Source organism: Ischnura elegans, chromosome X, assembly GCF_921293095.1.
Source record: "Ischnura elegans chromosome X, ioIscEleg1.1, whole genome shotgun sequence".
NCBI classification, from domain to species: Eukaryota; Metazoa; Arthropoda; class Insecta; order Odonata; family Coenagrionidae; genus Ischnura; species Ischnura elegans.
The window spans coordinates 106,889,040-106,912,322 of record NC_060259.1 but is presented as its reverse complement, the minus strand read 5'-3'; the positions used below and the strand labels follow the sequence as shown (position 1 = coordinate 106,912,322).

At 40.9% G+C, this 23,283-nt stretch overlaps 1 protein-coding gene across 3 annotated transcripts in view; it reads right to left on the bottom strand.

Moving 5' to 3' along the window:
* Positions 1-23,283, bottom strand: part of LOC124170605 (tolloid-like protein 1) — a 370,867-nt gene that overhangs the window by 76,936 nt on the left and 270,648 nt on the right. For all 3 annotated transcript variants that reach the window (XM_046549431.1, XM_046549433.1, XM_046549432.1), the window contains one exon: positions 2,339-2,516. In XM_046549431.1, coding sequence (XP_046405387.1) covers positions 2,339-2,516 — 178 coding nt within the window. The remainder of the gene's footprint in view (positions 1-2,338; positions 2,517-23,283) is intronic.

The window sequence follows — 23,283 nt, the reverse complement described above, 5'->3', positions numbered from 1 at the left end:
GCAATAATATTTTTTTGCCCAACAATTAAGTTTTCTCTCTTTGGCCACTCCTTCCTTAATCCAGTGGTTTTGTCTGTCCCTGCCATCCCAGAGGCACAAAAAACAAGGATTTTTTGTGTTACCACTTTTCTGCCCAAGAAGAAAGTTCACCATTTTTAAATATACACAAATCACCCAGCGATGTTCCTGGTATTTTACCTTCTGTCAGACCAATATTATTGCATAATATTCTTCTTTCATTTCAGTTGAATGAGCAACTGGTATCAAACTTGTTACCATTGTAAAGAACACCTTTTAAATTACGCTTGGAGCTATCAATGAATAAACACCAATCACTCATATTGTGGTAGTCCCATTCCTTTCAGAAGACCTCTAACGTCTAAAAAAGTGTAATATTATTTTCTATCGTAAAAAAAGGGTAGCAGATCCTTTTCCCTTGTGCGATAAAAAGTAATTTTTGTACCTGGTTCCAGTAAATTCTTTTCATGCATCCTTGAAGCTAGTAGTTCAGATGCTTCCTTCGATAAGTTCAAATCTCTATCAAGGTCGCTTAGTTCATCTTGATTAAATAGTTGAGGATTTGTTGATACTGCCTCGTAGTCACTTTCACTATCGTCAATAGAATCAGGAATGTGTTCACATAGCTCATATTGATCCTCACATACATCTGGTAATGTCTGAAATATTGGGATCGGAATTTCTTCTGAATGGGGTACCAGGCGTCTAGCTGAAGGCAAATCCGGATATGTCCAATGGTGGCGATTGTCTCGATTAATTCCCGAAACATTTACCATACAAAAATAACAGTCGTCAATATGGTTTGTAGGTTCTCTCCAAACCATTGGCACACCAAACTTAAAACTTTTCCTTTTTCCTGTAGTCCACTGCCGCAGATGTTCTGTACATGTTTAGCACACAGCATGCGGTGCCCACGTTTTATCTTGGTCACCAAGCTGAACACCAAAATATCCCAAGTATGCACGTTTCACAAAGTCTGTAATGTTTTCCTATTTTCTTTTAACATATATTCCCCACAAATGTAACAAAACACATCACAATGATTTCCACAGCTTCTTCGAATTGACCCCCTTTTTTGAGGTTGCTTCACAAAAACTCACAGTTAAAGGTTATGTCCGTCCATCTCTTTTTTTTTAATAAATAAAAGATTGTAGCACTTTTTCACAATTTTTTTACTGCGTAATACGCGTTTCGGATCACAGAGCCATCAACTGGAACAAGACACTGCAAAACGTATTAAAATCACCTTTATACCTTTGAGAAAGGTGTTGGGAGAGGATTTGGCATGTTTGAAGAAAGGGGGGCAGGCGTACAGAGTGGAGACAGTGGGAAAAGATACAACTAAGGGATGTAGGAAACCCACGGTGGAAGGAGGACTTTAAGTCGTAACTGTAGAATAACGACACCTGGGAAGAACACGGAAACCGGGGGGAGATGGAGAAGAGTAAGAGTTCTTTGGAAATGGAACTTCAAACATAAAAATCCTCCCCAACCCCTTTCTCAAAGGTATTATGGTGATTTTCAAAGTAAACACTGCAGAAAGGTTATGAATTAGTTTATTTATAGATTGATTTAAATTTGAAAAATATTTTCTGAAATATATCAAATATTTTTAAAACATCTAATCATAAAATGCGCCGTATATAAAAAGTAGAGCTTTTACAGAAAAACGGATATCATATTTGGATTCAGCACTACAAATATTGTTTATATCAGCTCGAAAACTCCCGGCACCAAAAAAATATTTTTGTTGGCCTGTGTAACCATTATCCACGGACCACGAATATGATTCTCGAGTGGCCCGTCACCAAGCGCGCAGTCGCCACTTGCGTCGCTAACAGACGAGCGATCCATTTTCAGCTAAAAACTTAGACATAACCAGGGCCCACGACCGAAATTCATATTCGCGATGATACAATCCAACGAACTCATAGCTTTAAAATATCATTTCTAACGAGTGTAAATATTGAGAATGAATAGATCGCTCAGCCGTCATCGTCGGGCTGCGGATATTTTTGAAAACTTAATTGAAAGCGCGCGAAGTGGCGACATACATCGAGAAATAGATACATCTTCCACGGGGGCAGACCTCCTCTATGAAGTCCCCTTGTTCCCGACCGTGCTCTGCACCTAAGCTCGAACGTGGCGGTGACCTTGTTGCTTCTGCGCTCGCACTGCCAAGCGGGCTCGCCTTCAACCGGAGGGTCTCGGCCCCAGGGAGAGGCCCTCGCTTTGAGCATCGCTCGCCCCCAATCCCGATCATCCGAATGGGATCAATGCACTGCAAATGGATTATCGATTAAACGAGGTGGCTACTCACTCGGGCGGCGTCCCACGGAGAGCAAATGAAGTGAACACAAGTTCGACCCGCTGTTTGGGTCCGGCGACAAACAGGTAGATGCACTGGCGGGAGTGGCCCTCGGGGTTGAGGAAGACCGGCGCGGAGAACGTCCCGTTCTGAGTCCCTGAATCTCGGCTCACAAAGGTCTGGTCACACTCTGCACGCGGGAGAGAACAGAGAAGGTTATTTGTGCTGGCGGCTAGCCATTTCTATTGAAGATGGTAGCCATGCGAAGGAGTCGTGTGACACGTATCGCCACTACCCTGGCGGAAGTCTTTGTAATCCGTATTAAAACGGACACGCTACGCTGGTACGTTCCATACTATGGGCTCGTTCACATATTTTTCTTGTCGATTGTGATGGAGTTTAAAAACTAAGAGAATCTTTTTTATATTTTTCCTTTTTCTTAGAAATATTTTTCCTTTTTTCCTACCGCCAACTTCTTATCGAGTTTTTCGTGCTTAAAAATGGACGGACTTGGCAATTTCGTAGATAACTAGTTGACGACATGATCTCATGCTTATTAGGTCAGAGCTTTTCAACACCTTCTCCCTTCACCGCATAGACCTTAGTCGTTCGTTGTTACTAACTCTTCCGAATAAAGTCAACCGATTCAGGTGAAATATAGAGGGAGATAGACATATTAAAATAAAATTTAATTGCAATTTTTCACGATTATTTTAACCCGTCGTAGGCTTTAAAATAATTTAAAAAATTAAATTACATTTTATTTTAATAGATACTCTTCCGTAAGCTATTCGTTCCTTTAATGATCAGTTCTTCGCGAACAAGTATCGGAACTGTACTTAAGTCACCAAATGATTTAAAGAGGGCGGCAATGTTCGCATTCTATTATATTCAACTGTCGAGGGAACAGCCGAATGACAAGACTTTCTTCGTCGTACCTTCTTCCCCATGTCTACCGATTTCTTAAAAATCATTTGTGATTACGGGACTAAGTGAATAAATCCAAATCGGATTCGGCACTTTCAACGGCCAACCTCCGTGACCAATGCGTACAGTGCGGAAACCTTGGTTTTCTCGTTGGAAAATGAGCGTATGGAATGCACCTGCGCTTCTTTTTTCATTTGACCTTCCACATTCATTTTTAGTTTCATAGAATCCAGAACCATAAGGAATACACATGGTTTGATACGCTGGGTATTATAAAAAGATTAAATAATGTACCAAAAACACAGTGGGCAAACATGTACCATTATTTTCCGCAGTGCGATGCAATTTCAACGTAAGTTAATTTTTAAGTAATTTGAAGTAAATCTTAGGAAAAAATATGACAACGAAATCGTCGAGAATTTTGAAAAACTTTTAATGGCACACTTAGTTTATTTATTAAGTACTCATAAACTCAGTAAAATATTCTTACATTTTCTATGTCCTCGTAAAATGAATTTCTGTGTATAAATTTCACATTTTTCAAAAAGGTAAATAAAACATCAAAAAAAGGCGAGGATCCAGGATACAGGACTCTCTTTAAATATATCAGTTACACCTTTCCCCAGTTTACCAATGACTGCAATTATTATGATACAATTAGCAGAATTTACCTCATTAAAACACTATAATGTGACATCAAACTTTGTGTTTAAGTCTTAATAGGTGTCAAAATATCTTTAGTCAATACTATAATACCCGTGAAATAAATGGCAAGTTAGGGGTAGCATCAAAGATTTTATGACCATTAAAATGGAAAATAATAGAAACAGCAATATAATTCAAATACACCGAAAAGATGTGAGAAAATTGTTGACTGACGTTGAATTATGTATTTCAAAAGCAGTGTTGAATATTTTAAGACGAATTCGGAGGAATACATAACTTTAGTGAATATGCGTTTGAAACAATAGCGTGAAGAATTGCAATTCTGGTTTACAATCCTTTCAATAGGAAGGCTCAAAGTGCTCAAAGCGCACTAAATATAACTGATATTCCATTAAAGAGGCACCCAGCGTGCATTTTCTCACGCTAGCAAAATGAAGGAGGATCACGTATGAGGAACAGCACGTGCACAAACAGAAATGCCATCATACTGTTTCCGATTTTGTCGTGTTCTTGAAAGCGTGACACTTATGGATCTTTGCCAGGGCCAACATCATTACAGTTTTAAGCGTTACGAAAGCAATGAGTAACCTGGCTTTCCAGAATATTCCTTTCCCTTAAAAAAAAGAGCATGAGCTTCGTGTACAAGGGGTTGTAACATATTTTCCATATGAACGTTCCTTTCCACCTCCGATAGGAACAGTAAGGTGGCGTCCATTAATTACGTGACGTGATTTTGGCGATTTTTGGACCCCTCCTCAGGGAGATATCGTGAGACTTGCTTCGACCCACTGCCTCTAATCTCGCGTGTCTCGATTGTTCAAAATGCGTATTTTCAGTGTAAATACGTTAATATATGCTTCATTGCGTTGGATTGATAAAAAATGTAATTCATTTTAATTTAAGATAAGTTGATAATACTATATAAGATAACAAAGATCGCAGTCAAGAATCTGTTTCTTGCGGAAAAAAATTATGTGACATTTGCGTGGGCCCCCCCTGTCCCTCACGTGAGATTAGGAGAGAATCGGCTTGACCCTCCCCCCCCCAAACACCTCACGAAATTAAAGTTTGTTGCCCCCTAACGATAGTTCCGATACACAAATAGCACGTTAGGTTTTGAATAAAGAACATCATTAAAAGATCAACAGCCATTTTCAAATACTTTGGGATCTCATTAGATCTTAGGCATTAAAACATAGCTTGAACATGACGAAAGTCTAAATTAGTAGGGAGTGTTTGCAAAGGCTAGCCACCTTAAACATTTATTTGCAATTTATGACGGCAATGAGATCACCGGGATGATGGTTAATTCCATGGAAACATGTGAACGGCATTTGATTTACCAATCCGCACGATTCTATATCAAACGATTCACTTCTGCTTTTTGTAGGAAAGACCTGCTGCAATTGTGGTTTTATTTTTTTGCTTGCCTTACTTATCTTTTTCAGAGGCACTGATACACGTTGTTAATCTTCTCGTTTAAAAGTAGACAAAAACAGTGTCAAATATAAACCTATGCATTCAACGTTGGCGCTTTATGTGAACCAGAACCTCAGATTAGGAAAAAAAGAGGGATTGATGACTTCAAAAAAGCTCAGTCGGTAATAGGATCACACCGAGGGAAAATAAAATACAAATGGAAAATATTGGGAGCGAAGAGCTTGGTTAGTATACGTGGTAGGTTTTGGCTTCACATACACCGACTGTTTCCCAAATAATCACCCACGAATCACTCCAGCATAATTTCCAGAGAACCAAGTATGAATGGCACAAGCAAGTAATGCATCAGTCGTCAGTTAAAAAATCGAGTTCAAACCTTGGAGCTTCACGTTGAGTGGAGGACGGTGAATGTGGAATATGTACTCCTCATACATGGACAACGACATTGCCACAATTTGATTGATAGAGCACGCGAGAGAGCACCCTTCCCGCCATTCATCTCAGCTTCATCTAACAATTAATCGTAGTCAAACGAATACTCTCCTAGTATTATGCGGCTAAAAAACTATGCATCCCACCATCTTTTAGTGTGAAATATTTCGCTTCGCAGAAGGATTAAAAAAAAGTCTACGTCTCTCCCCCACTATCGACCAGAAATCCAGACCCTCGTGAATAATACCTTGCTTCCTTTACATTCGTGCACTGATTATTATTAACTCATTTTCAATTAAAACTCATCATTTTCCTCTCGAAAAGAATATTTATCCGTTAAACAAACTTAATTTTTTTGCTAATCACCTTTTTACTCCATTGATACCATTTCTTTGATCTTTTTCTTTGCCAAGTATTAGGTAAACTCGATGAATAGTAATCAGTTACCAGTGCCTGCCTAACATCTAGGCTCTTGCCTATCTCACGCGCTGCATTTGCGACCTACGTTGATCATAATTGAACACACACATATATATGGACTAGAGACAAAGGTGATAACTACTACGCACGAAGAGATGCAAATGCGGAAGACAATGGTGACAGTGCGGTGTGCACGAGCAGCTCCGTGCGTCTCCATCCAATGAGCAATTGAGGACCGGGATAATGAAAGAGGCGATGGCGTGAAGGGTGAAGTGTGAAGTGATGGCGTGAAGAGTGAAGGGCGCATTATAAAAAGAGCGTATTCGTTGGGCTACGATTAATTGTTAGGCGAAGCTGAGATGAATGGCGGGAAGGGTGCTCTCTCGCGTGCTCCAGCAATCAAATTGAGGCAATGTCGTTGTCCATGTATGAGGAGTATTCCACTTTCACCTTCCTCCACTCACTGAGGAGGAGGGCAAGAAAGCTGCAATGAATGCCACTCTTCAAGGGAGAGCAGTTTTTGAGCGAGAGGCCGGGAGGCAGATAACGCACGGTGGGCCGAAATCGAATATAACATGTCAAAAATTGGAATCAGCTTTATTGAGTGAAAAAGATTAAATTTTGTGCTAACATTCTCAATTTATCCGTATTCGAGTAGCCATTTATATTTTGCTCTTTATTATTATAGTATTCTACCGATTAAGGTAGGTTTCCATGGAGTACTCAAGAAGTGATCTGGGAGCCTCCCTTTCCTTCCAGCACTGCCTTCTTTAATTCACAGTAAGGCCTACTCTCTTTCAATCTATCTTTTCCTTCCCCTCCCTCGTTTCCTTAACATTCTACCCTCTAACACCATTTTCAACATCCCCTCACCGCTAAGCACTAACTCCATCCATACCTTCTGTCTCCTCCGTATCTCATCTAAAAGCTGCCTCTCCTCGCCAACCATATCCAGCACTTCGTCGTTCCTTTTCCTCTCCGTCCATTTCACCCTCTCCATTCTTCTCCATACCCACATCTCCAATGCCTCCAATCTTCTCTCGTCTTCTTTCCTCAGTGTCCACGTTTCCGCACCGTAGAGAGCTACACTCCAGATCAAACTCTTCACTAACATTTCCTTTAAACTCTTACATAACGATCCTCTTAGAAGCTCCTTCCTGTTCACGAACGCCTCCTTCGATAATGCAATTCTCTTCCTGATGTCCTTACTGCTGTATCTGTTTTCCTCTAACGTACTGCCTAAATAGTTGAATTGCTCAACCTGCTCAAGTTTTTCACCACCCACCTTTATCTTGAGTCTCGCATTCCTCCCTCGTGATGCTTTACAAAACCGCATAACCTTAGTTTTCTTGTGATTGATCCTCATCCCATACTCCTCGCAACGCTCGTATAACGCATCCACTAGAGCCTGAAGCCCCCTCGCTGACTAGCTAATCAGCGCCTGATCATCCGCGAATCTCAATGATTTGACCATCATTCCTCCCACTTTTATTCCAGCTTCTAACTCATCCCACGCTTCCCTTACCATCTCTTCAGCGTACACGTTAAAGAGCAGCGGCTATAGAGGACAGCCTTGCCTCACACCTCGGCCAATGCTTGCCCACCCAGATTCTCCGTCCGCTACCCTCACTTGCGCAGTGTGGGCCATATAGAGATTACGAATCAGTCGTCTATCCCTCCAATCTACACCTATTCTCTTGAGAATATCCAATAACTTTACCCAGTTCACCCTATCAAACGCTTTCTCAAAATCCACGAAACACGCAAATACGTCCTGCTCATATTCTAGGTTCCTCTCGACGAGGGACCTCATTATTGCTATTGCATCACGAGTTGACTTCCCTTTTCTGAAACCAAATTGATCTTCACCCAAATACTCTTTTGCCCTCGCCTCCATTCGTCCGTTCAATATCCTCAGCACCACTTTCGCCGCATCCGATATTAAGCTGATAGTCCTATAATCTCCGCATTCCACAGCTTTCTTCTTTTTCGGAAGCGGAATTAAAACCGTCCTCACGAAATCCTCCGGCCAACATCCCTCTTCATAGATTCTGCGCACTTGTTCGAAAAACCTTTTCTTACCTTCCTTCCCTAGATTCTTCAGAAGCTCACACGGGATATTGTCCACGCCTACTGCTTTCCTAGCCTTCATGTCACGAAGTGCTCTCTCTATTTCCGAATCTAATATGTCCGACCCAAGATTATCCTTCTCCACTGCCCTTTCCTCCTCTAGAGTCAATCTGTCTGGTCTGTTCATTCCGTCATACAGATCCTCCACGTATTCCTTCCATCTACTCTGTACCTCTTCTCGCTCGGTTAGCATCCTCCCATCTTTAGCCTTAATTTTACACATGGCTTGTCCTTTTTTGCCGCCCGATAGCGACTTAACTTTGGCGTACAACGCGCCTACTTCTCCATCCTTTTGGAACTTTTCCATTTCCTCACACTATCTTTTCCACCAAGCCTCCCTTGCCCTCTTAGTTTCACGTCGTAATCGATTATTCAGTTCCCTATACATTCTTTTTCCCTGTTCTGTGTCCACGTTCTTCCACTTCCTCCTCTCCTCCATTTCCCTTATCATGTTCTCCGTTATCCACGGCTTCTTTATCCTTCTACTGTCAACGTAACCAATTGACTTCTCCGCCGCTTTGACTATTCCCGTTTTAATATTATCCCATCTTTCCTCAACAGTCTTAGTACTTTCAATCTCCCGTATACTAATGTCCACTAGTTCCTGATATTCTCTCCTCATACTCCCCTTCAGGGCTTCTACGTTCCATTTCTTCGCCTTCCTAACATTCATAAGTCTTTTGAATCTTACGTTGCATTTCATGAGCACTAGATTGTGGTCCGAATCGCATCCACTGCGGGGAAGCTGCGCGAGTTTTTCACACTATTCCTAAACCTCTGTCTTACCATAATGTAGTCTATTTGATATCTCCCCACATCCCGAAGACTTTTTCATGTGTACCTTCGCCCTTTATGATGATTGAACCACGTGTTTGTGATGAATAATTTGTTTCTCCTACAAAATTCTGCTGCTTTCTCTCCCCTGTCGTTTCGTATTCCTAGACCAAAATCTCCTATTTCGTGCCCATCCCTCCCTTCCCCGACTGAGGCATTCCAGTCCCCCATCACTACCAGATTTTCCTTACCCGGTGTTTCTCTAGTTATTTTCTTGAGCTGTTCATACACCTCATCTACTTCATCTTCCCTATGATTGCTAGTGGGCATGTAAACTTGGACCACCACAAGGTTGGTGGGCCGCGCCTCAATTTCTACCACCAGAATCCTATCGCTTACCTGGTCTATGCCTACCACGCTTACCCATCTTCCCGTTTAATACTAAAGCTACCCCTCGCTGGCTCTCTTCCCCTCCACTATATATAACCCTATACCCATCACTCCAATAGTCCCCGCATTCCCTCCACCTTACCTCGCATAATCCTAAGATATCTATCCTCCCTTTATCCATTTCCCATTTGATATTTTCTAACTTCCCCGCCCTCATCATAGTCCTCACATTCCACGTCCCTACATTTATAGCCGACTTCTTCTTTTCCATCTTCTTGGTCTTCTTTTCTTCCTTCTTCATTGCTGCTGCTGCTGATGATGATGATGATAAGTCTCTGCAAGGATTTCGCATGTTGGCGACCCCGAGGACCTTGCCGACCTCGCTGCCGTGCCCGACACCCGCCCTTTGCGGACGGGTACCGGCCGATGAGATTCCGAGGCTCATTTGGTTGTACTCCATGTTTTCAGTGAAGAGATAGTTGGTAGGGTTTCCCACTTCCATTCCAACAGTGTTTTTCACGTGACACCATCACGTGGACTACCTTTCTTCTGGCTCCTACCCTTTGACCTATCTGGTATGGGTGGCCCTACCGGGAATAATGTAGAATGAATCCCGCAAGTGCAGCTCTAGGGGTCATAGGAACGCGCAAGCCTTTCCACCGCGACAAGGTTGTAGCCCAAGGGTAAGGATTTTGCTCTTTGTGCATTAAAATTCAATCTGCACAATATACCATAGCGGGATTTCACGCGAAATATTCAAAATGGAGCTCTCGAAAATCGTTTCTGCGAGGAGAAGAGGAAAATGTTACTATCATTTTACGTAAAGGTGGTTCTGAATACTTTCAACCCATAGTTTAAGGGCCTAAAATTAAGGAGCTATTATGCGATAATAAAACGAATCAGAGGAATCCTATATTTAGTAAACTCGATGAATAGTAATGCAGAGAAACAGTTGAAAGCATCACGGATAGTTGAAGTTGACCAATATAGGGAGACTAAATACTGAATGACTCAAGCCAAAATGAAGACAAAGCCCCGCACAAAGGTGACTTGGCGACATGGGAGATAGTGGGAATGAGAGGATGGAGGGAAGCGAAAGCAGAGAGGAATCGGACGCATCCAATGGCCACTCTATGCCTGGAACTTAATGACATTTGGCGACCAAAGGACGGAAGGATAAGGAAGCATTTTACAACCCTATTCCTTCATTATCACTAGGTGGCTCAACCAGAAAGCTGTTATGGATAGGTGAGGGTTGAGCTCCCCCGAACGCCGCCATAGGCGCGTGCATATCACGAATTGAGATGTCACTTCCCCTGGACCACCTCGCGCTTGGAGGATTTTGTTTCGGAGTTTCCAAAGCTTTCACACGGGATTTGAAGCCGGGACCCCTCGATCAGCAGCCATGCGCTCCGCCCACGACGTCACTACACCTCCCTCAATCATTTATAGAAAATTTAAATAGGTATTCGTGCTTCCGCAACACGGTCTTCCCGTCTTTGGGAAAGTATTCACTTTCTTCGTCTTTCGTGAGCCTTCTTCCCTTACAGTATCCGCACGCTCCTACGTTCGTCTAACCCTCCCGCTGTTTCCCTCAAACATTCGCCTGTGATAAGCTCGGCATTCCCGATTGTGTCACAATTCTAAAGTCAAACAGCTTTTTTTACTTATCAAAAGCCACCACTTTTGACGCTGACATATGCCACCTTCTCTCCTGTCCTTCGGCCGTTCTACAGAAAGAAGCACAGTGACGCCAATGACTCTAATTCCTACGGCAAAAATGTGAACACAAAACGCTTCTTTTCACACCTTATGCATTCAAAGCTATTTATACCAGGTTAAAATTTCTATTGCATGGATATATCTCAAGTTAATGCGCGTATAAGGACGGGGAAAAGCTACGGTGTAAAATGCTAACCCTCTACATTTAAAGCCTTTATAAATTAAGGCACTTTCCTATATAAATTTATATTTCCTATATAAATTATAAAACCTTTATAAATTAAGGCATATTCCCCTAATTTCATTTTCATACATTTTCCCATAAATTTGATAGTTAGTCAGCAGATTCGCATTCATTTAGTTACTTATGAAATACATTTACTAGCTTATTTCTCCTTCTGATTGTTTTTCTTTTTTCGTCTATAAAGTGGTGTTGGGAGAGAGAAATATCTTATATAGAGAAAATACATGAACATTTAAGGATATGAAATGAAATTTGAATCTCCGGGCTTTCTTCCCGTGGTGCGTAGAATAGTGGAATTACCTCAATCGATACGAATTCATTACTTTCATCCGTTCAATCAAAACATAAAGTGACAAATTATTTTACAGTAATTTGACTCAAAATTCACTTGAAGAGTTCTCTACCTAGAGAACGGAATTAAAAATTGCGATGTACGAAGCACGAAACGAGTAATACACGGAGCACACGAATTCACCCCATAAGTAAGAGATTAATTAACGATATGAATTGTGTGGACTGAGTATGGAACGATAGAAAATGAGAAAATCATGTGGTCGAAGGGATTAGCGCCGTACCGGCTGAGCGTTTCTGATACCTTCAAGAAATGATATTAAATTATAATCCGCTAAATCAATTGCATCAAATCACAGTCTAAAGACAGGAGTAGAAGGTCGGGAGGAAAGAGAAATGGGGAAAAATATTTGACAGCCCTACGGGAATCCCCATTAAACTAATAAACAATTTCTATCAACATCTGCATTTGAGCACAAAATTATTTTCTAAAGAAAGATAAATGCTGTAATCGTAGAAAGTTGCGAGAAAGTGCTATGAAGAGAGAATTTACATAGAGAAGAATATCTTAACCCGCAGAGGAAAGGAGAAAAGGAGACAGTACAAAAATAAATTGCTATTAAGATTATTAGCGCTTATTCTTCCCATTTCTCGAAAAAAATATTTATAATTTTCTTGAATGAATTCGGCTTCTTACACAGCATACATTTAGATTACACGGAATAACAAGCTCAAATTCTAAAAATGCTACAGAAGAGAGTACTAAATTTCGGGGGAGAGGGGGAATTCGCAAAGGGTTTTGGATTGTGGTAGCTCTGTGCCCGGGATGCAGTTCGGATTTCATCTTGAAACTAGGGTCCCTTGTGGGGCACTTGAGCTGAAAATTTTGCATCGAAACGAAGGCCTTCCTTTCGTGTAAGCCGGTGGCAGGCGAGCGAGCAATTTCTCAGTCAGTGCAGTTTTAGGAGAGGGAGGGAGGATTGAAGACAGTCACCTTTCATAGCTCCGGAAGTATTTCTCTCCGCGAGTGTGCCATGAAACCTCCCAAGTACATATTTCTTTCTTTCCGCGTCGGAAGTTAGCGGTCGGACAACAGGACTGATGCTGCAGCGTCACCATATGAAGAAAGGGTCACTGGCTTCCGCGCATGAGATCAAGATAGGAAAACTTTCGCAATGTAGTTACGTACTCCCATTCCACTTTATGACGAGAGCGAGTCGACTGATTTGCTTCCTCCACAGGCAGTTGGCATTGCTTCCTATGCAACGGTTTTTTTATCTTTCCCTCACGCACTCGATGCCTCAACCCGACGGTTGGTTTGGATAGGTGAGGGTAGAGCTAACCCAGAACCAAGCAACAGGCGCTTGACTATAACGCAGTCCAGATATGGAGGCCCGTTCCTTTCCTTGGGCCACTTGGACGATTATGTTTGTGGTGTCCGAAAGCTTCAATCGGGATTTGAACCAGGGACCCTTTATTCAGCAGGCAAGCGCTCTGCTCACTTAGCTGACGCACTACCCCTTGTTTGCTTAATGCGACAATATTTCTTAAATTAAAATGAGACACACCGAAGATGAGATCATTGGGTCTTGATCAAACCGTTCTTCATCATTGAATTTACCACCTTATACAAGTTTCCATATTAATATTATCATTAATCTGTGACCAGAAGCTTCAATACTTGCCTCAGATTTCAGTTATTGCGCTAGTTGATCTAAAGCTTTTTCCGTATTTACTTCGAGATCAAATGGAACAGAAGAAACGAAAAGAGCATAGCAGTGCACCGAGGAAGTGCTTTTCCTGCTGGACTACATGTTGAACAGAGTGAGAAGCATTCTTGAGGCAGCGCACTAACGGATTACTAGGCACAAGAGAACACAGCTCCGCACAAATATTGACAGCAGTGACTAGAGTGAACGCAGATTGGAGACAATGGAATATCGTCAGTTCGGATGTAGCCTTCAGCGCCTAGAGCTAATAATGATCACTTAATTGTTCCTGCTGCCGCACACAAGGGCACATACCTGTATGCATGCAGATTGCTTACTGTAACTAGCTCAGAAATTTCCGCTTGCCGTTAGGGTACAATGTGTAGTCAATCGGACAGTAAACATATGCCCGCAAGCTACATCCACTTAGTGCCCTCCGAGAAACATTTGCCATGCTGTGATGTGGCACCGGACATATGAAGTGGTTGTTCACATAACGGAATCGGTAGGAGGAGGCGACGTAAAAAGTTTGTTACTTAGTTATGAAATGTATGTGTGCTTCGAAAGATACTTCTCTCTCTTTATTACTGCTTTCAATCACACGCGGAAATAAAGAATCCTGCAACTTTTCTATTATTCAAGCATTTTGTATCCACGCAAACTTTTTTCTAAATGACCAAAGCCCTTGCTCTTCTCTTCTTGCTCATAATCCGTTGCTCTTCTCAGGGCCGAATTTTCCAACAGGCCGTTTAGGGTTCAGCCAAGGGCCTCAATATCAATAGGGGCCTACATTCTCAATTCATTCTTCACTCTTTTATTTATTATCCCTGCCAAAATTTCGATGAAGGCTAGTAAAAATCACAACATGTTTAATTTAACATATTGAAATATACCACAGTTGCTATCTATTTCATTATCGTTCATACAATTTACAAACTTTAAGGTGGGAGGTGAAAGGGCCTGCAAGCGGAATGAATAGCCGAGGGCCTCTTTTTATCTAAAGGCGGCCCTGGCTCTTCTTCACAGTTATCGATACCGAGATCTCCAAACGATTACCCAAGCGAATCAGTCACTTTCCATAGTTCATACGGTAAAACATTGAAATTGAAAAAAAAAGATTTGTCCATCGAAAACCTTAAAAGATGGAATAAATATCAAAGGAGTAATTTTTATTCATTACTAAATATGTAAATCTTAAATGAGTGATTATAACTATTAAATGTAGGCAAACGTCATTTAAAAAAGCCAATGGAGCCAGCAGAATAGCAAGACCAAGCTGCTGCTCGATGGAAAATCTTTTCCTTGCATTCCATCAATTTTTCAGATATATAAACCACAAATTTTCCATTATAGATTTAACAGACAGGAAAAAGGAAAATTCCAAAGTAACGACCTCCACGAAAGCAAATTGTAAATTCCTTGAAGCTCTGAATATGAATTTCAGACGATCAGATATCTCTCTAACTATGCGTCTTCATAGAATGGCGTTTTTACAGAAAAATCCTGCGTAGAATGTGCGTAGGAAATTTGAAAATAATGATTTACTACATGTTGGTCTGAAGAATCTTCAATAATTTTAAGCTTTTACACTTGTAAAATATTTTCTCTGTGAAAAAAATTGGGTTAAAATACACGTTCCAATTCTTCAATAAGTAAAAATCAACTTTCTTTCGTAGCATGGTTAATTTTGAATTTTTGACAGTTTCATGATCAGTTTAAGGATTAGACCTCATTATTAATCGACGATAGGAAATTTATTCAAGAGCTGAAAATGTTAATGGAATGTGTTGGAGAGAATGACACACATTGGTTAGACCATCCGACGCGTCCATATGAAACAGACGCGCGCCGAAATACGCTGCAGACATGTCTGATCTACCGAAATCAAAGTTTTGTGAGGCTGCAAAGAAGTAAATGATACTTTCCCGGCGAGCTAATCCAATGGAATCTTCTCAGGCTTCCGCTCGGGTTAGGCTCTCCATGTCTGTCGACGTTGCGATGGAGTTATATATCTCAATCGTCCTCAGGACTCGTTGCCAGACAGCCCAACCCGAAGGGAAGCCCGAGAAGATTTCGTTGCTTTGAGACCACTGCTGATAGTTTAGTTATTTTAACTGCATGTGCGCCGAAATTCGGGTCATAAGCATCAAAGACTGAAAATCGTCGATCTTTGCTTGCTTATTAGTTTCATCTCCTAAGATTGGGGTGAGTTCGTTTTGAGAGATCTATTTTGGTTGCTGTTATCGGGAAAGAATTGGGGCTACCATCGATGCTACAATTATCGCACAAGCCAGAAATCAATGATATCTGGAAAGAGCGAAGGGTTCGATAATATTTCCCATTATGCTTCAAGGTTTTTTTTTTTTTACGCCACGAGTCATTTTGAAGCCATTCTGTGGATGTCGAGTAAGAGGTTGGAAATGCGATAGGAATGCGAATGCCCTTTTTTGGGACACATCGACACCCTGGAGACGTATGGCAGAGTTGGGATTCAGGAGTTTTCTTCAAACAGTTAAGTTCTAAACGAAAGTAATGTATTCTTGGAGTATAACCTGGCAAATTCCTAAAAATAAACTTTATGACACTGCGTACTAGTACCATTTACAGGTGTCATTCCAATTCCTACTGCCCGGACATGGAGGCAAAAGTCTGATCAAGGAGATCTCATCGCTCGAGCACTAATTAAAGAGCAATGGGGATGCACCCGTTCCACGGACACAAAAGGCTTAACCAGCATGCATTTCACCCATAGGAGATTCAAATTTACAAGCGAGGCAAAACTTTGGAAATTTTTAAAACACAATTTTTTCTTAAGATTAGCAAATTCATCATCATCATCACTGGTCAACAACCCTAAGATTGGTTTGACGCAGCTCCCCACTCAAATTTTCTGCCAGCTGATCTTTTCATATAAACATATTTTTCCTCTTTCACATCCTTGTTTACCAGTTACATTAATTTTGGCCGCGGTCTTCCTTTTACATTCTTGCCGTCTACTTATCCGTCAACGATTGTCTTCATCTTCTGGCTCAAGATGTGGCCGATTAGGCCGTCTTCTCTTCATTCCAAAGTTTTCACCACTCCTCTCTCCTACTCTTAGGACGTTCTCATTACTTACTCTGTCGATCCATTTGATCCTTATTATTATTAGTATTATCATGAATCACAAAATTTCTAAACCCTCCACCCTGGATTTCTCCGCTGCTGCCATTGTCCATGCTATACTTCCATAGGTAAGCATACTCCAAATACAAGTTCTAGTAAATTGTTAACTTAATCCTATGCTTAAATTTCCCGCCGTGAGTAGATATTTCATTTTGTAGAATGCTCTCTTCGTCTGGGCTATTCTACTGATAATTTCTTTCTTGCCTTTCCCATCTTAAGTTATCCTGCTTTCCGAATATAGCAAAATTCATCCGCCCCTTCCACTTTTTCTTCCCTATTGTAATGTTAACCTTGCCTTCTTCTTTTCAACTGTATACTTATATCTTAGTTTTCTTTGTGCTTATTCTCAGCTGGCCTCTACACATCATCCTACTCATATTTACCGGAATTTTTTCCAAATCCTTCTTTGACTCTGCTATTAAAGCAATTCAAATCGTAAATCGTACTGTTACATCATGACTATTGTTTCTCCAACAAGTTTTTACATTAGTTCATTAGTTCCCTAAAATGCACTTTTTACTAATATTTTAACTAGAGTATTAAATGTCTAGCTACTTACACTCAGTTATTTTTACGCTATATCTGCCTCAAAATGTGCGATTGACAAGTTTACTTGGTTTAAAAGAGAAAATGCTGCCTGAAACTCAAGCCACAATTAGTATATACATATTAGATACCAGCTTACATGCCAATAAAAACATGTAAAAACAACAGGAGTATGTACTTCTGAAGAAATATCTCGTTCAAAATATTCTAACAGTGCCAAAAATTTGACATGCAAGCTGATAATTGTATATATTGTGGCTTGAGCTCAAGGCAGCATTTTCTCTCGCAAACCAAGTGAATCTTTGTTAGTTGCATATTTTGCGGCAGATAGAGCGTAAAAAACCTTAGTGTAAGTAGCTAGACATTAAATTCATCTCATCTCATTTTGCAGCGATATCAATTTCATAAGCAATTTCATAAACCGCTGAAAACATTCCCAATGTACCATTCCCAATACAATGTATTCGTTGCAAAGAAATCGGTACGTATTTTTGACTTTGAAGACATGAAAATCCTGAGGAGGGTTTGACCTTGAGAAATAGCCAAATCATTCCCGAAGCCCACACAAAATGCTAACTTACACCCCCAATACTCACGTTTGCTGCCATTTTCTAGTTTGTGTCCGCTAAATTCTAGAAAGTCATGCAAATTGTTGATGCCCATAGAAGAGTGAAGAATGGAAGAAGAGCCAATTCGTTTAGCTATGACAAATACGATTATTGTTTAGTGAGACGTACTTGTCGAAGTTTGAATTGTAAAACCTCATTATTGCGGAGAGAGTGTAAGTTTGCGTGGGCGATAGGTCCCTAAGTCTGGGAAAAGGAATAACGGTTTAGTAGCCTCACGACCTTTGCCTTGTCTACACTACATACTTAACTTAAGTGACTTCACTTAAATATAATCTTAAATGTGGTGCGGTAGCTACACTTGAGCTTTAAGTCGACTTCAGCACCGTGATTGTCTATATCGGGAAACAGTTATGTTGACAGATGAAGGTCTAGGAGAGCAATTAGTGATTCTTTGATCCAAAGCGACTGTTATTCGAAATAAACTTCCAAACTCCGTGAATTAACCATTTTGGATTCAGAAGGTTAAAAGGAAAGACCGATTTCAGTTTCTGAGGGAACGCTATATGGCGAGAGGTGATGGAGCCAGAGGAATTTAGAATTACTAAGCGTGACTTCGTGGAATGACATATTCATAACGTAAACAAAAACACTTATTGCTAGTCAAATTCCACTGCTTTATTAAAACCATTGATGTTAAATTTCAACCATTAATTCCTCCCACGTCCAATGAAATCGCCACATCTTATCTCCCTCGGCATCCCTAGGACTAACATTAAAGCCCTATGCAATAGTTTCAATAACAGTGTGTGGGAAGTTACTGAGTGCATTCGTTTACGTTATTTTCGATTATGACACCATGGAAAATAAACTGTTTTACCGGATCCTCTGCCGTCGTCTCATTGTCAGTCTTAAAATTCCTTAAAATGTTTCTAAGTTTTATAAATCGAGTTTCACCGTGAGCAACAGGCATAGCAATTAGTTTTCACGGAAATAAAACCAACAATAAGATGAGAAACACTACAAAATAAATTCGTCGAATTAATATCCCCAACACTAGAAATTAACTAACGAAATAGAACGCTCAATAACCACATCATACAATACAGCACAACTTAGAACATAATCAACGGGATGATGTGAGATGGGTATTATGTGCCATTTACAACACATGAAGAGCTTCAACCGTGCGGAAACAGTTGCCTACGCAATTTAAGTTGGGTTCTAAGATGACTTAAGTGGAGGTGTACTTAAATGAAGCTGGTGACACCTACACTACCAACTTAAATACAGAGCCAACTTAAGTAGTCACTTAAGTTACTAGTGTAGACCCGGCACTTGAGCCCCACCCAAATTCCCGCCGCAGGAGACACGACCCAAGAAAATCGCTTTTAACCCAGCAGTTTGGAATAACGAAAGTAAGTAGGCAAATCTTGTATGACATGTGGCACGATATAGAGGGAGTTATTCATTGCGAGATTCTGAAATGCTTTATTTAACTAATAATAAATAACAGGCAAAGTAATATAATGTAAATGAATATTAATCATAGCTTTCACAAAGAAAAACGAAAAGTTGAATTAAAAATAAATTCCTTTCTGTTATCCTATTTGTGACTCATATTTTTATTTGCGTTGTAAAGGCATTGAAAATTATTCCCAAGGAGGACTTTTTGCAATACGCAGGAAGCATATTGCGAAGTTCTGCATCATGATACATTACCTAAATTCTAAATGTTGAATAAAAACAGTGCATTTTCATATCATATGCGCGGTGGACGTAACTAGAAGCACATCCTTCGTCGATGAGAAATTAAAAGTAATTCAACTTTTCTATTTAAACTAGATTTTTTCAACCGACTGCAGCAAATAAACGGAAAGATTGGTAATTTCACTCGTGAAACAGTTGGTGAGGTGAATGCTCACGCGTAGATAGCCAGGATGATATTATTTTAACTCTCTATCGAGAACTATTTTTCAGAAAGAGGAAGATTGTATCCTGTAGTGCCATTATGCAAGGAAAAGTTTTCTCCTGAAGGTTATACACCTACACCTCCCATATCCCATAGGCAATTCCTATTTATAGTAATTAAATAATTACAGTTTCTCATTGGCGAGACGAACCTGAAAATAACAATAACGATCCTGAGTACTGCCTAAGAAAGTAATTTTCTACGGTATCACAAATCCAAAATCAAACCAAAGACAAACGTCACCGTGCCATAAAAACATTCATCATCCAGCCAAGTGAAATGATTTTTCACCTTAACTTACACTCTGGACAACTCAACGGAAACAATGATCTTCTACATAACTATAGAGTCTAATGAAGGGTGCCCGAATGAGGAAATCCCTTCAATTTGTTGTAGTTATTGGTCGTCGCGAGGCATGGCTGTGTCGTCTGGGTGGAGGCTTGACTCAAGGTGGGGTGGGGTGGAGAGTGGGTGGGTGGGGGGCGGCGGAGGGTGCCCAAAGGTGCAGCGTCGGCAAGAGATGACGGATGAGAGCCGATCGATAACGACGACGCCAGACGAGAATTTGCCAAAAAATGAGAATGCTTCCCGATGAATGGGCAATATTCTCACCATTGTAGACGGGGACTCGGCCGCTGCGTGTCCGCCAATTAAGGCTCAGGAGCAAGCAAAAAAGTTCATTGTCACGCATGGACCACGATCGATTTTTTTCCAAGCCAAACAAAAGTGCAAGGTGGCACAGGGAAGAGACAACTCAACGGAAATACTGACCTTTTACAACAAACTGTAGTCTTGTCCGCCTAACTTTGTGTCGTACACGCGCCTGTGCCTTAGAATACGGTGATATCTACCTTCGTTTATCCAAACCAACCGTCGAATCACTGAGTGATAGTATGTAGCTGCAGTCGTGAGCGGTTTGACTGACCGCTGAGACCATCCTGTATGCTAACGGACGAGGACAACGGTGCTGTGGTGGATGGAAAAAGCCAGAAATCAGAGGGTAAAAATGCGGCCTGACAGGGACTGTCCCAGTCAGGCCGCATTTTTACCCTCTGATTTCTGGATTTTTCCATCCACCACAGCACCGTTGTCCTCGTCCTTTTTCTATTACATGTTCCTATCCCTTTCTTTCCTTACAAGGCGCCGTGTGAATGAATGAAGTAGTATATATATATATATATGATGTAACTCCACGGGGTCATCGGGTGGAGAGCAAGCCAGCGCGGAAGAGGATCTCCAAATCGGCCCCCAATTTGTTGCCACCCACCGCACATTTCAAAGGGTTTACAAAAGTCGCCACTCGCGCCGCTGACAAACAAATTGATCCGAGTTTCACAGGGAAATAAGGTAAAATTAGGGGTATTAACCGGAATTGATACATGTGATGATGTGATCTATCAAATTCATAACTTTTCAATGATATTCCTCGCAATTACAAACATTATACAGTAAAATATTGGAAAAAAGTGGAACGCATAGCATGCATCATCGCGCCGCGGACATTTTTGAAAACCGATTAAAATGCGACTGAAGTGACAACAGAAATCAGCTTTCTATGGGATGGGATTGGGCCTCCTCTATGCAGTCCCCGTGATTCGAAGCATTGGGTCGACCCAAGTGAAGATCGTCACCTCAGAGGCGACAGGCGAACTCACCGCACAGGACACTGTATCCCTCAAACTCAATGCGACCATTTTCGTCATTCAGATTTTCCTTCCCTTCGCACGCGCACCTGGGCTCATAGTGGCCGGTAATAACTTAGAGTGATGGATGGAAATAGTATGGGTGTCAAAGGTCAACACAAGGTTATGTATGCTCATTTTAAATGTGCAGAATACACGACATTTAATTTTTGAAACAAGCGTAGAAAATGAGGGAGTATCTCCACGACCAAGGCCTCACACAAGATTCATTGAACGAATGCAGAAAACAGAAAATAATTGTTTCTTAATTTTCCTCATTGTGGGGGAGGGAGGGTGGGGCCCCCACCCCCCAGACTAACGGCAAGTATGCCACTTCCGGGGGGAGGCAGCACTTGGTGTCACCGGTGAGCTCAGTGCGTTCAGCGAGCCAAAAGGCCAATGGCACATGCTGACCATATATATTGCAGGGCATTGGATAATAGCCGCATTCAAGGAAAACATAGGAAATAATGATGAAATAGCGTTGAAATGTAATAGGTATGGATGGTGGTAGCCAATGAAGAATTTCTAGAGACAGCTGGAGTGAAACACCCCTTGATTAAAATGAGGGGAGGAAAATGGAAAATAAACGCATGAATACAATGAGGCATGAATTTAACTCTGAAATAATATCACACGAAAAAAGAAAGCCAAGAAAGTTTCCAAAATCTAACTATTTTATGACATGAGTAAATAAAAATCGGAAAATGTGTTCAGAATTAAAAGATTAATTAAAGGTGAAAAGGTTAATTTTTGGCAAAACCTACAAAGAGCGGTAATGATCATTCAAACCTGAAAGCATAAGCGTTCCGCGCAATTCCTAGCTATTCTTAGGAGGGCGTATCAATAAGAGATCACTCAATCTATGACTTGAGAAAACACCCTCCGTGAGCAGGCACTCACACACCAATCAACACATGCCATTTGCTCGAGCAATCAGGAACGCAGAAATGTTCGAAATAGGAAAACAAAATGGGGAGGGTCCCTCGATTTTTTTTTCCCACGAACAGGAATCTTTTTTCTTACACAAAATTTTCACATACACTTTTTTATCTTGTTTGACATTACATCAATAGAGTATATTGTATATTTTTGTATTGTAAACGTTTAATTACCGTTTTTAAATATATATGCATTAACGCTATCGAGGAGTTAGGTGGAAGAGGGGACTTATTAGTCTCAACCTCGTCCGAAAAAACACATCGTATTATTATTATTAAAACTCGAACTCTGCGAACACTCGAGGCGCGGTCAATCTAAGCAATACACCTCCGAAACATCCGCAAGAACGCATGATTTTTAAATGTTGGGGTAGCTTGGGGTAGTATGGAGGTATTAGGATAGGTAAATTAGACATATAAAGGAGGCATTGTGCCAAAATATGTCAATAGGGTAAATGAAGGATGTTTACCTTCCAAAGCCATTAATTCTGGATAGCAATGCCCACACTCTCCACGATAGATAGTTGAAAGCTGCGATCGCAATCCAGTAGACTTGTGATAGCGATAGAGCGGTAGCAAGAGGAGAAAACTCGAGAAAGACCTTGCAAAGGCATCTAGATGTTACACAAATCATGGCATTCCGAAATGGCATCCAATGGCATTCCGAAATGATGCATCTAAAGGGAATTGGATAAACATAATATAAACTTAAAGGTGCTTGGTAATGATTAAGATTTATGGGAATTCGTGAATAATACCGTTGTTTATATCCTAGTTATAAAATATAAATGACCAAATCTTTCAGCGGGTACAATAATATTCCTCTCTCTCTCTAACATGATACGCATAGAACAATAGCTTAGGGAGTGAGCAATCGCCAGAAGGGTCTCGGGATCATATCTCCGCAGTGCCAAAGCCGAAATCGTTTCACCTTACCATC